Below are 15,036 nucleotides of genomic sequence, written 5' to 3' on the forward strand. Positions count from 1 at the left end.
TTTCCGAGAGGTACTCCAGTTTTCTAACGTTTATTCTCACAGCTTATTTCAACAACAAACAAACTAAATTTAAGATTGTTTTGCCTGAACATTTATAAAATGTTGGTGTCCACAACTCATATTTTGCATTAAAACATCACAAAAAATATTGAGTTCACCTGCAAGTGCATTTTGTATGTCTGGATGCATTTTCTAGCGTATCTCACACTATTGCGTTAAAATATGAATGCTGTCAAAACCAAACAATGCAATTCCAAATCCACAGATCTGACTTCTTCATTTGTCATTTTGTCACATCACTGTGTCACTTTATTCACAGGTCCAGTTGCATGTGTGATGTGTTTTTTAGTTAGTCAGATGACTGGCACTGAGGTCTCTGGTGGAGTGGAGCCAATCAGGTTCACTCTTATGGAGTCCTTTCAATGTTCGTCTGTCAGTCGTGTTCTGATCTTTGATTTCATGACATTCACGTCAGACTCACAGAGGTATGGAGACCCAAACAAAGCAGACATTTGTAGAGCTGCTTGGTGAAGATTCTTCTAGTTATCTGGCTCATCTACGCTTCAGAAATGCTGTTGAGACTTTAACTGCACTTTATCTTGAAGGTTTACTAATATATAATATATAAAATTCAATGTCTGTATGTCTGTGCGCTTTTCACGAGAGAACTACTTAACGAATTTCGATCGGTTTCTTTCTATAATTTGCTTGAACATTCTGGTTGATTTTGCGACTTCTCTGACTTCGATATGTATCATAGTTCGCTTGCCGTACCGATTTATTAGCGCAAATCCGAGATCCATGCAACAGGCCGACAGGAGGGGCCTTCCTCACTCACTCACTCACTCACTCACTCACCAGCTTCGTGGCGTGGTCCTTAACTCCGCTTCGCTAGTGAACGAGAGAACAATTGAATTCAACTTTGTCTGATATTTAAAATAAAGTGTTACTTAGGTCTTGATGATTTTGAGTCTTCTTTTAAGTGTCTGCCACATTGAAAAGAGAGCTCGCAATTCAGATTGTGGATCGTGGTTTTATGTTTCAAGGATCGCAATGTGATTTTTTGGAAAGATCGCCTACCCCTAATTTGACTAATTAGGTTTTCAAGTTTATGTAGGATTCATTAACCCTTTGGTGAGCTACTTGGAAAGGGGTTGCGAGTGACAGGTTGGAGACTCCTGAACCAGAGACGCGTTATATCTCATAGACCTGCTCAAGTGTCCGAGGACCCAGGACTACCGGAGCAGCTGATAAAAAAGCAATTCCGAGATCAGTGTTTGCAGACATGACACTTTGTGAGCACTTTGGTGGCATCTGCCAGCAACTTATATGCCCACTATCTAGTGGCCCTGTGACACCTGGCGACCACACACCCAGGCAAATGGACACATCCAAAGAGCTCTAACATAGCGCTCGTGGAGCTGCGTTTATGCCAGCTTGTCCAGGTACTTCTGTCCTCCTCAGACAGACCAACCACCCATGAAGGGCAACTCAACCAAGCTCCGCCCCTTAATGACAGGTCGGTATAAATCAGAGGCCTCTCAGAGGATGGCATCTCAGTTAATGGAACTTGTCCCACATGCAACGAGCTTCTAGAAGTAGACCCACTTAAGAGAGCTGAATATTTAGAAAAGCCATTGAAACTAAAAAAGTACCAGTTAGGCCTGTTTTCTGTTGCACCACCATGTGTTCATTTTTGTTCTGTTTTTTGGACAATTGCAGTAAATGAGGTGGCCCGGATGGCATCACAAATTTTCTTTGGTTCTCCTGGTCCTTGTTTACCACCTCCCCACCAGGTAATATCTAAAAGCACTCTCTTGTTAAATATACGATTGCAAGGAGATGATAACACCATTTATTATATATACTATAATGTTTCTGTCACATGATGCTGCAGTTTGAAACTTATATTGTTAGGTTTGGCTACTTACTATAATTTATTTAACAATGAGAAATCGTCTGTCTGCACCTCGGTAAGCCTAGCGTCACTGATAACCCATCCCTCTGTCACACCCTTTCTCTGTGATCCACCAAAAAATACCCTCATCACCTTTATGGGGCTGCTGGTTATTCTCTCCTCTGAATGTCTTTGAATTGATCTCCAGCTGCACATGCGTGAGACGAGGACATCTTCCAGGCTTGACTGCGGTAAACGATTCCACTCTAGGGTAACAGGGGGGCACTGATGTTAACAATAGCTTCTCTTTCTCAGCAAGAAGACACCCAGTGAGGACAACAATTTGCTTGACTGCCAGAACAGGCTCCACCCCTTCCAATGGGATGCCATAAAAAGAAACGGCCCCATAAAAGGAAGATCCCTGGACACCTGGAGAACTTCTGGATGCCTTATACACGGAGCCAGAGTTGGGAGGAAGAGGGACGAAGCTTGCCAGAAGAGGGGTGTAGGCGGAAGGACAAGAGAGACGTGAAAGCCAAGGGTGCTGTGTTCTATATTGTGCTTGGTGCTGTGGGGAACGGTTATTAGGAAGCGTGTCCCCAGAAAGGGCAGAAATAAAAGTCTTGTTTTGTGCAACACTTGTGACTGTGGCTGGTGTGTTTGGGTGTTTTGGGAGCCGTACAGCCCCTGGTGATCACAATTGTAAGGTCCAAATTGTGCGAATCCAGTGTCCTGGGTATGTTATTAATCTTTATCCAGCCCTGCATGTAGGCCCTCCAACCTACAGGGAAAAACCTGGGGGTCAGTGGCAGAACTGGCACTCCAGCCACCATAAAAAAAACTCCCACAGTTCCATTCCATCTGAACTAGCGAGGTGCTGAGGTGTCACCCATTACAATGCTGCACTCGGGTCCTAATCTGGGGATCCTGAGGTGGTTTGACATGTGGTAGGCGTGGCAATGCATTCTATTAGCATGTGCTCCAAAACCCCGCCCCCCCAGTATGGCAGCCTAACCTACACAATGAAGACGAAAGAAGATGGCATACATAATGCAGTAGAAAAGAAGAGCTTTAAGAACTCTACATAATGCAGTGGAAAAGGTCTATGACAAAATATCTAACATAACCCAGACGCAGCCGGCCGCATGGTGAACTAGACAGCTAATTACTTTGAATTATTTTTCATTATGTGCTGGAAAAAAACGGTAATCCTTTAACTATTGATCAGTGAGGTTAAACTTAGAAACTGCTGGTACTGCTGCCACATACAACAATTGCTTAAGATTGATTTTAACTTCTAGCTTTTGAAGGATGCGCTCCAAATGTAGAATATCTCATATAAAATCACCGCCGCGCTTTATCTTTCGTGATGAAAAACTGCAGTGCCAGTGGACTGATAGACTCACATCCATCAGTCTTCGTTCCCATTCCTTGGTTGGCCCACTCCCACTTTCTGCAGTGGAAATTTTTTTTTATTTCAAGGCATTATATTTGATGACTAAAGTGTAAATACTTGATATACTCTGCTTGATGCTGCTGTCCCGGGTTCAAATCTCAAGCCTGGTGGTTGTCTGTGTGGAATCTGCTTAGGTTTTCCTCCGAGCTCCTCCATCACAACCTCCATTGCCTAACTTGAAATTCCAAATTGGGACAGTGTGTGCGTGTGTGAGTGGGCACTGTACCACCCTGGTCAGTGCTGGTTCCCACCTGATGCCCGGTGCTGCTCCACCTCTCTAGAGCCTGAAATGAAGGAAGTGCATTTCAGAATGTTGTCCTCGCCCATTTATATGTTAACCCTTAAGGCTGCTCTAAACCTGGTGCTTTAAAATTTATTTAATCATTTTTATAACTTTGGGTGGCATAGTGGCGCAGTGGTAGCGCTGCTGCCTCGCAGTTAGGAGACCCAGGTTCGCTTCCTGGGTCCTACCTGCGTGGAGCTTCCATGTTCTCCCCGTGTCTGCGTGAGTTTCCTCCCACAGTCCAAAGACATGCAGGTTAGGTGCATTGGAGATCCTAAATTGTCCCTAAAGTGTGTGCTTGGTGTGTGGGTGGGTGTGTGTGTTTGCGCGTCCTGCAGTGAGATGGCGCCCTGCCCGGGGTTTGTTTCCTGCCTTGCGCCCTGTGTTGGCTGGGATTGGCTCCAGCAGACCCCCCGTGACCCTGTAGTTAGGATATAGCGGGTTGGATAATGGATGGATTTTTATAACTTTCTCATAAAATTCAGCGGCCACCCTGGCAGAACCATAAATGCTGCACCAGCTTACCTCAAGGCACGAGTCAAAGCAGATACCCACTCTCATTCATTCTAGCCTGCACAACAAAATGTGTTAAATTAACAATTAAACATTTAAAATGTATATTAGGGTCATACTTCTATCTTTATAAATGTCTAGAAGTTACTTTAACACTTGCAATTTTGCCACACGGGAGCCGTGAAATAGCATGTGTACAGTAATATTGAGAAAGCAGACTGGAAACTGGAAATGCCAAGGAAAGGGCGGGGTTGTGGTCCCACCCTTGTTATCCCCTTTTAAATGTTAACAAAAAACACAGCCGACAAACAGCTCACACAAAAACAGGGTGTGACTGACACTATTGACAAGGAGATGAGTTTGGGAGTTCTGAGTGTCATTCAGGTGTCTGATGCCACCATTTATAGGGCTTTAATCTGGAAGGGGTGGAGCTTACTCAGGGGGGGCGGGATGGGGTAGGGCGGGGCTTTCTCTGGGTGGCAGGGCAGGTCTTTCCCTGAATGGCAGGGCGGGGCTTTCTCTGGATGGCAGGGCGGGGCTTTCTCTGGATGGCAGGGCTTTCTCTGGGTGATGGGGCGGAGTCAGACATCCTTCTTGGGCATCTTTTATTGGCTGCAGAGGTGGAAGGGGAAGGAATTTTTAGCTGTAGCTGCCCTTCTCATCCCGGGATGGAAATGCTTACCTCACCAGAGCCAGGAAGGCACGCATGTGTGACACATGTCAACGTCACAAACTTCTGCACCACCATGCCATCCAGATTCAATTTAGTAGTAGTTGTATTGTTATGTATGCAGAGTACAGTTATCTGCACGACTGGGTAGCAATATGTCACCATGATAACCAAGAATGTATTAAAATTCAAAACTTCCATTATTTCATAGAAGATACAAATCATCGCATCATTTATGGTAGCAATATTCACTTCCACTTGAGCCCAGCATGCTATGCAGTAATTAAAAATGCGGAAAAGTTCTGTAAAAACATTAAATGCCATGCAACCGAACACAATGCTGAACTGAACTGTGCAACAAACTAAAATGTATATGAATGATTTACTTCTACAGTTCCTGAACCATCCATGTTTCAAAAAGATGCCTGGCAACACAGAAAACAAACCAAAAACAAAAAAAAAAATAAAGATTATTATTCATTTTTAATTCTTGATATAATAGACGGAGATAGCTAGAGATGGATGATCTGCTGCGGTGACCCCTAAATGGGAGCAGCTGAAAGAAGACGAAGAAGAAGAAAGATTATTCATTTTTAATTCAGACTGAGGTAATACGTGTCTTGGGATATGAGACTGCACGTGAAAAGGATGAGATGGGACAACACAATTTATTTGGACTTTGGAAATGTATTGTTACAGCATAAGAGCTTCCTTTAAAAGAACTGAATGGAAAAATACAGTATGTGTACAAATCTTTTGTCATACAGAAAATTATGATAACTTTCAAAGGAATTGAATACGTATGCACGCCACTGTATTCATAGCCCATCTTAGTCCCACCTTAGACCACAATGCCACTACTTTTAGATCACCACAGATGTTTCAGTTGTAGGTTTGTTTTACTGGACATGCATCCTTGCAATATGATCGGCAATTATAAATATAATGCTCAGAAAATTAAAGACACCCTTTTTAATGAGAGTATCAAATCAAGTCACTGACACTTGTGGGCTGTTGATCTGCTCAGTGAAGTGGCAGAGGGGCTTGTTCATCAGTGTCGGCTGCTTTGGTGCACTAGAGGGGGGGCAACAATGAGACGACCCCCTAAACAGGAATGAATGGTTTAACAGTTTGAGGCCACTGACATTTTTCCCTCCTCATCTGTTTTTTACTCTACGGTCAGTGTCACTACTGGTATCATGAGGCCATACCAGGACCCTGTAGAGGTGGCACAGATAGTCCAACTTCTCCAGGATGGCACATCGATACGTTCCTCCCATTGCCAGAAGGTTTGCTGCGTCTCCTAGCACAGTCTCAAGGGCATGGAGGAGATTCCAGCAGACAGACAGGCAGTTACTCTAGGAGAGCTGGACAGGTTCCCTCATAGAAGGTCCTTAACCCATCAGCAAGACCCACCGGTATCTGCTCCTTTGGGCAAAGAGGAATAGGCTGAGCACTGGCAAAGCCTACAAAATGACCTCCAGCAGGCAGGCCACTGGTGTGAATGTCTCTGACCAAACAATCAGAAACAGACTTCATGAGGGTGGCCTGAGGGCCAGACAATATCCTCTAGTGGGCACCGTGGAGCTCGATTGGCATTTGCCATAGTATACCAGAATTGGCAGGTCCTCCACTGGTGGGCACCCTGTGCTTTTCACAGATGAGAGCAGGTTCACCCTGAGCACACGTGACACGACGTGAAAGGGTCTGGAGAAGCCGTGGAGAACGTTATCGGAATCTGGCATGAGAGTTTTTATATGAAACATGGAAACTGTCACAGGTGAGCACAAGGAGGTGGGGGGGCAACTTAGAGGGTCAAATAATAAAAATTTCCCACAGGAACACCAGAGGGCGCTGTTAACTGTTAACTTTTTCTCTTCCTCTGTCTGCAGACTGGAAGATTGACAGCCTTAACACCTCTGATGTCACTTCCTGTGTCTGCCCATCTGGACCCGCCTCTTCCTGCCTGGAGCCCCACCAACTTGAGACAGTCTATCTGGAGACTCGCGTCTATATGATGTTATTTTATTTTATTTATCTTTTTTTGCTTTTTAATGGGTTTAAACCCGCATTTGTTTTTTTATAAAGGGTGGAGCACGAAAACCGAACCGTTTCCGAAAGGCTGGCTCGAGCTATTATACAGGCGGGTGCCATCGCGACATGGATGGAGCAACATGTCACACTTTTCGCGAGTCACTTTCTTGAGTTCACATCTTCACAGAGGAACAAACTGTCTGCAAAGGTTTGTGGCCACCAAGATCACCGGACCTGTCCACTTGCGACTTTTACCTGTGGGGCAATCTGAAGGGAAAAGTGTATGTCAATAATCCAAAGACATTAGAGGAACTGAATTAGAGTAACATTGGAAAAATTAAAGAGGCTGAACTGCGTCGCGCCTATGACAATATGGTGCGGCGTGCAGAAAAGTGTATTGACGCACAAGGAAATCATTTCCAGCACCTCCTCTAACTAGCAAGTATAGATTTTTGTACACCATATCTTTTGTTTCGTGTACGGGCTAAGAAACGTACGTCGACGTTGGAGTCGGAGACGGTTCAGTTTTTCACGGGCCACCCTGTATTAAACAGGATTAGCCTTTGTGTGCACCAAACATTTCTAATCTCTTCGTCTCTTCTGTTACAAAACCTCCGGAGACTTTTATCAAAGAGCGTCTCACCCCTTCAGAGAAATCCAAAATCAGGACGTGACCGAGTCAGAGTCAAGGAAGCGATGCTCGATGGCATTCTGGGAATCGACGAGGCTGTAAACTTCACCGCTCAGGACACAAATGGCCGTCTGCGTCACACCTCACTGATCTGAGATTCGGGCTGGTGTATTTCGAATCCCAGGTGGCACTGTAAACGATCACCCAGATTTTTTTTCCTCTGATGTTCTGCCCTATTCTATGGTGTGTATTTGATGCCACTTGAAGTGTTTCAATGCTTTTGACACTACGGGCTGAGAGACGCACCTCTGTAAACCAAAGATTAGCAACGGCTGGAAAAATGAGTGCCGTCGATGGTGAACAGCTCCACGTAATCTCAATTAAAAATGATTCTTCATCCGTACGTCCTTCTGCTTTGATGCACACAACGCCACCAAGGGAATCAGAGTCACTTTAATCTGATTCGGTAATTGTTGTTTTGACAAAACTTTTTGTGACACGTGTGTCAGATTTCACAGCTCTCTTGTCACAGCTTCTGTTCCGAAGCCATTGTGGTTTTTGTGTTTTCATCTACTAAGTTGTTTTTGAACCCACCGTCTTATATTAAGGGAGTAGACAGCCATGAAGTTCAACCAGCATTCAATACGTTACTGTGTATGTGTGTTTATTAAGCTTTTAACTCATTAACATAACCTGCTTCTTATTCCTTCATACACAGTACATACTTTATTTCTATGTTTTATGTTACATTGCTTGTTTTTCCTTTCTATAAGTTACTGTGCCTATAAAAGTTGGAAGTTTTCACAAATTATTGTTAAAGAACATTCAATTAGGACATTCACATTGTTGTTTTTGAGGCCATTCCTGTGGCGCTTGAGTTCCTTTGTCTTGCTGGTAAACAAATCTTCCCCCAAGGTGCAGGTTTCTTGCAGACTCCATCAGATTTTCGTCCAGGATTTCTTCATATTATGCCGCATTCATTTTCCCTTCACAAGCCTTCCAGGGCCCCCTACAGAGAAGCGTTCCCCTCTACAGCCTGATGCTGCCACTACCACACTTCACAGTTCGGGGTCTAATATAGCACACTGCTTAGTCAAAAAGTTTGCTTTGCTTCCATCAGAGCACAGAACCTCCTTCCAGCTAACGTTATGGCCCTTCTGTCAAGCTCTACCTAAAATGTCCCTCACATTTTTTCCTCTTTTCTGCTTTCCTATAAAGCTGCAACTGGTGAATCCCCCAAAGAGAGCCGTCTCTCCAATGTCGACCACTGCAGCATGTCACTCTGTCGGAGTTCTCAGAGGCCTCTTTATTGGCCTCCTTCACTTGTCGTCTTCAGTTTGTGTGTACGGCCTCCTCCAGCCAATTTCCAGCTGTGGCATACTCTTCATGACGGAGTTAATTGCATATTCAGTGACTTGGACATTTTCTTGTCTCCATCTCCTGACTTGAACACTCAGAGCAACTCTGTGAATGTACTTCTGTCTTCACAGAGTAGGTTAGGCCACCATACTGACTCACCACAAGCTGGTCCTTCCACATTCAGATGTATTTAGACTACAATCAAGTGAAACGCCAGGCAGGTGACCTCCACTGATCTAATTCTGGGACTTTTATAATCAATGGGCTACAACAGTGAGGACTTGGGGGTGTTGTGTTAAAGAGGGTGAAAAGATAGATAGATGTGAAAGACACTATATAATAGACAGATATGAAAGGCACTACATAATATATAGATAGACAGAATCAATATGAAAGGCACTATATAATATGATAAATCGATTGATAGATAGATACACTCACCTAAAGGATTATTAGGACCACCACACTAATACGGTGTTTGACCCCCTTTCGCCTTTAGAACTGCCTTAATTCTATGTGGCATTGATTCAACGAGGTGCTGAAAGCATTCTTTAGAAATGTTGGCCCATATTGATAGGATAGCATCTTGCAGTTGATGGAGATTTGTGGGATGCACATCCAGGGCACGAAGCTCCTGTTCCACCACATCCCAAAGATGCTCTATTGGGTTGAGATCTGGTGACTGTGGGGGCCATTTCAGTACAGTGAACTCATTGTCATGTTCAAGAAACCAATTTGAAATGATTCGAGCTTTGTGACATGGTGCATTATCCTGCTGGAAGTAGCCATCAGAGGATGGGTACATGGTGGTCATGAAGGGATGGACATGGTCAGAAACAATGCTCAGGTAGCCCGTGGCATTTAAACGATGCCCAATTGGCACTAAGTGGCCTAAAGTGTGCCAAGAAAAAATCCCCCACACCATTACACCACCACCAGCAGCCTGCACAGTGGTAACAAGGCATGATGGATCCATGTTCTCATTCTGTTTACGCCAAATTCTGACTCTACCATTTGAATGTCTCAACAGAAATCGAGACTCATCAGACCAGGCAACATTTTTCCAGTCTTCAACTGTCCAATTCTGGTGAGCTTGTGCAAATTGTAGCCTCTTTTTCCTATTTGTAGTGGAGATGAGTGGTACCCGGTGGGGTCTTCTGCTGTTGTAGCCCATCCGCCTCAAGGTTGTGCGTGTTGTGGCTTCACAAATGCTTTGCTGCATACCTCGGTTGTAACGAGTGGTTATTTCAGTCAAAGTTGCTCTTCTATCAGCTTGAATCAGTCGGCCCATTCATTCTCCTCTGACCTCTAGCATCAACAAGGCATTTTCGCCCACAGGACTGCCGCATACTGGATGTTTTTCCCATTTCACACCATTCTTTGTAAACCCTAGAAATGGTTGTGTGTGAAAATCCCAGTAACTGAGCAGATTGTGAAATACTCAGACCGGCCCGTCTGGCACCATCAACCATGCCACGCTCATAATTGCTTAAATCACCTTTCTTTGCCATTCTGACATTCAGTTTGGAGTTCAGGAGATTGTCTTGACCAGGACCACACCCCTAAATGCATTGAAGCAACTGCCATGTGATTGGTTGATTAGGTAATTGTATTAATGAGAAATTGAACAGGTGTTCCTAATAATCCTTTAGGTGAGTGTATATTGATAGATAGAATCAATATGAAAAGCATTATATAAATGATAGATGTGAAAGGCGCTATATAATTAGATAGATAGATAGATAGATAGATACAATCAATATGAAAAGCACTATATAACTAATAGATGTGAAAGGTGCTACATAATATGATAGATAGATTGATTGATAGATAGTCAGACAGCCAGACAGATAGAGAGAATCAATATGAAAGACACTATATAATAGATATATAGATAAAAAAGGCACTATATAATATAATAGACACAATCTATATGAAAGGCACTATATGATAGATAGACAGACATGAAAGGCACTATATCATAGATAGATATATAGACAGGAAAGACACTATATAATAGATAGATAGATAGATAGATAGATAGATAGATAGATAGATAGATAGATTCACTCCTTCAGCCTAAAGGTATCTCATGACAGTGTGTTAATCCTGTAGCACAGTGTCCGTGTTCATTTGACCTTCACTTGATCAATAATAAAGGATAAATAATGAAACAAAACGAAATACAAAAATAAATATAGACATACATAATACAGGTAAAACCTTTTACTTTGTAAATCTCGTCTTTAGTTTTGTGTCTTTCTAGTTTTTCAGCCCCCTGCTTGTTTTATGTCTGCCTCTACTTGGAAGTCTCCATTTCCTGGTCTCTTAATTTCGCTCTTGCTGAGCACGTTGTCATTGGGAGGCTTACAACAAAACGAGATTGAGATTCTGAACTGACAACTTTGTTTTTTACCTTATTCAAGCCCAAATTGACTGCTATTAGATTATATTAGATTAGGTAACCTTTATTAATTCAATTGTGAAATTCAGATGTATGCAGTATAAGAAACATACAAAACAAAGATACAGATTGACAGGACAGATAATAAAGCCAACCAATCAATAAGTAAATAAATACATAAGAATAAACTGAAGTATATTGGGTGGCAGTATTTAATTTCCTGATAGTGGTGGGTAGAAAAGACCCCCAGAGGTGTTTCTTAGCACACCGTTGCCGAATGATCCTGTGGCTCCAAGACAGAGCGCCTCCTGGATTGGATTTTTCATAATGGCATGCGATTTTGCCACCATCATCTTTTCCACAACAGCTGCTATTAAACGGGTTTGCCTGTTTTGCCGTCTTACGCGGCTTTTGTGTTTTCTTTCCAGTACAATGTGTACTGGCCCTGTACTGTATATTGAATTTAAATTTATATTTTAAAAGTTAAATTGAATTAAGGTTAACCAAAATACAAGAATGACAATTAAAGGAGAAAATTCTACTTACATATTCACTTGAAGATGAAGCCAATCGACATCTCCATCTGAGGGACCCTGTGATCAAACCGCACGGCGTGTGGACCATCACACCTGTAATGTCAGACATAGAAATTGATTATTTTTCAGCATTTTTGAATCCTTGTCTTATCTCTTATGGCTAAATTAGTCACTCAAATCATCTTATTGGCAACTATTTTTGTGATGCCACTGGCTCAATGTCTGTCGATTCACATTTCTAATAATGCATACAATAATGTCAGTGTTTCTGATGCCCATTACTGTTTAAATCATCCTCCTTGGGTTGTCCAATCCATTGGCACGTTGGCACCTGCTTTAGGCAGAACGGAGACGTCTCGTCTTTGACTGAGCCAGTGACTACATGGGAAAAGCAGATGACTTTTGGGACAATTGCACTGTAATGTCCCATTAAGATTTCTTCACACTTTTACTTAAATATTCCAAACCCAAACCCCATTTTGGTATTCAACAATAATTTGATGGAAGCCACTCTTGAGCAAAAAAAGGCATGAAATGGCATTTAAACGACTTGTGGAAGAAGTCCCTGGTCTGTATTTGCCTGCATTTATCCTTCCCTCCGTTCTGACCAGTCTTTCTATCCATCCACATACATAACAAGAGGCCGCCACCGCCACTGCCACCACCACGCTTCACAGTGCAGATGGTGTTCGTCAGGGGATGAACAGTACTTAGAAAAGTATAGTATAACAGTGGTTAGAATTTGTTACTAACCCTCACCTATTCTGTTTCTCTTCTCGGTACTCAAATGTGGCACTTGGTGCCACCTGCCAAGATGTTTTGCCTGCCTAAGGTAAAGTCGTGACGGAGAATCGCAGGAATGGTGGGGTAGAGGGGTCCTTTCATCGGATTGGCTGGCCCAACGCTGACTCAGCTGTGGAATGGCCAATAGGGGGAGAGGCAGCTTGATGGCTGAGGTCTCCAGGACTCTGAACAAATCCACAGCGTATGATGTGATATCATCTACTGTTGAATTCTGCTCTGTACTTGTAATATTTCTAATGCACTATTATATTGTATTGAGGATGACTTGTGTTCTGTTCTGTGTATTTTATTGTATTGACCCCCTTTTTTGACACCAACTACCCACCCAATCAACCTGGAGAGGGGTTTCTCTTTGAACTGCCTTTCCTAAGGTTTCTTCCATTTTTGGCAGTTTTTCCTCATCTTCTTAAAGAGTCAAGGCTGAGGGGCTGTTAAAGCCCATTGTGTGCACTTCTTGTGTGATTTTAGGCTATACAAAGATAAACTGTATTGTATTTTACTTGAAGTTCTGCCCCAAGACTTCAACTTTTGTCTCATTAGACCAAAGAATCTTTGTCGTCCTGCTGGCAGAGCCCTTCAAATGCCGTTTGGCAAACTTCAAGCAGGACTTAGCCCCTCCACTATGATGGCCTGAATGACGGAGTGCTGCTTCTGACAAGTCCTCCCATCTCACCAGAAGCTCTGTCAGAGTGACCACTGGGGTCTTGGTCACCAGTATTGCCAGACAGCAAACTCTCCACAGCATCAGGTGCATGGCAGAAACTGCCTCTGGTTAGGACTTCAGTCCACTGCACGGCACACGTATGCAGTCAATTAAAATTCACCAATTTATTTTATATCTGTGTATTTGGGAATGTCAGAGGAAAGAGAAGAAACTCCACATGGACGATGACCAGACAGACTGTAACATTCAAAGCTAAGATGTTAGATCTGTCAGACTAACCAGTGTATCACCCACAGGATTATTCCGTATCCAGCATTAGTTTTGGATGACACTGGAAAATAAAATGCAGGTGTTTTGACATTACACTCTTCAAAATAATAACTCCATAATGGCACATTATAGGGTGGTCCAGATCTAATTATGCAATTTTCATTACGCTATAACTTATCTATCTATCTATCATATAGTGCCTTACCTCTCTCTCTATCTGTCTGTCTGTCTATTATATAGTGCCTTTCCTCTCTATCTATTATATAGTGCCTTTCAAATCTATCTGTCTGTTAATTATATACTGCCTTTCCTCTCTATCCATCTATCTATCTATCTATTATATAGTGCCTTTCAAATCTATCTATCTGTCTATCTGTTAATTATATACTGCCTTTCCTCTCTATCCATCAATCTATCTATCACATAGTGCCTTTCCTCTATCTATCTATCTGTCTGTATGTTAATTATATACTGCCTTTCCTCTCTATCTATCTATTATATAGTGCCTTTCAAATCTATCTGTCTGTTAATTATATACTGCCTTTCCTCTCTATCTATCTATCTATCTATAGGGTGGTCCAGATCTAATTATGCAATTTTCATTACGCTATAACTTATTAAGTTTTTTACATAGAAAATCACCCAAAAAATCTCAGACCATCAAAGTCATCCAGACAATCTGGATCTGCATAATTAGATCTGGACCACCCTGTACTTGGTTATATGGTTCCACGTAGGGTCAGGTCAGGTCAGGTCAGGTCAGGTCAGGTCGGGAAGCAGGCACTGGTACAGCGCATTTTTGCAACCAACACATCACAAAACAACTTGGGATCCTGATTGGCAACACCCCCCAGGCAGACACGTGGTGCAGTCCCACCCACCGGAAATGACCATCTATCTGCTGCAGCCAGGTAATAAGTGGGCATCCCCTTAGCATGCTCCAACAATGAGCTGGATCACCCTAGGGGAATCGTGCCACATGGCCATAGTGCCGTAACTGACACTCCCTTACAATGCAGGTAATGAGCCTCATTTAGGACCCCCGTGAGCAACACAAAGTCAAACCAGCGGGACCCAAGGATTCTCTGAAGAGACACACATGAAGGAGTCCAGTCTTCATCTCAGGTCACTGGATATCGTATATGTCGCACAAAATGGTAAGCACCAGAGATATCAGGAGCGCCACACACCCCTTTCCAGCGACCTCATGACCTCCCCATGTTCTCCTAAATCAGTCTACTGACTTCATAGGAAGAGTCACCAGAGACACGAATGTCATTGCGGAGGTCAGTAAACCTCTCAAAGTGGTCGACACTCTCTCCACAGACAGACACACTGCTAATGCAAAATTCGAAATATGGCTGGTTGTGACACAAATCTTTCCTATTACAAACATGGGATGTTACTAACACTAATCATTTTGTCTGACAGCACATGGCTGATCACATAGATGGAGCGATCACGTGACGTATAACATTTGTTACGAACGTAAGGGCGGTAATGTAAATGAATGTT

The 15,036-nt window shown here is 43.0% G+C and overlaps 1 protein-coding gene across 1 annotated transcript in view; it reads right to left on the reverse strand.

Moving 5' to 3' along the window:
* The window catches only part of LOC120515925, a 113,676-nt gene that overhangs the window by 33,692 nt on the left and 64,948 nt on the right, over positions 1-15,036 (reverse strand). Inside the window, exon 2 of the mRNA XM_039737299.1 lies at positions 11,794-11,876. Coding sequence (XP_039593233.1) covers positions 11,794-11,871 — 78 coding nt within the window. The 5' untranslated portion in view covers positions 11,872-11,876. The remainder of the gene's footprint in view (positions 1-11,793; positions 11,877-15,036) is intronic.

Source organism: Polypterus senegalus, chromosome 15 (genome assembly GCF_016835505.1).
Source record: "Polypterus senegalus isolate Bchr_013 chromosome 15, ASM1683550v1, whole genome shotgun sequence".
NCBI lineage: Eukaryota > Metazoa > Chordata > Cladistia > Polypteriformes > Polypteridae > Polypterus > Polypterus senegalus.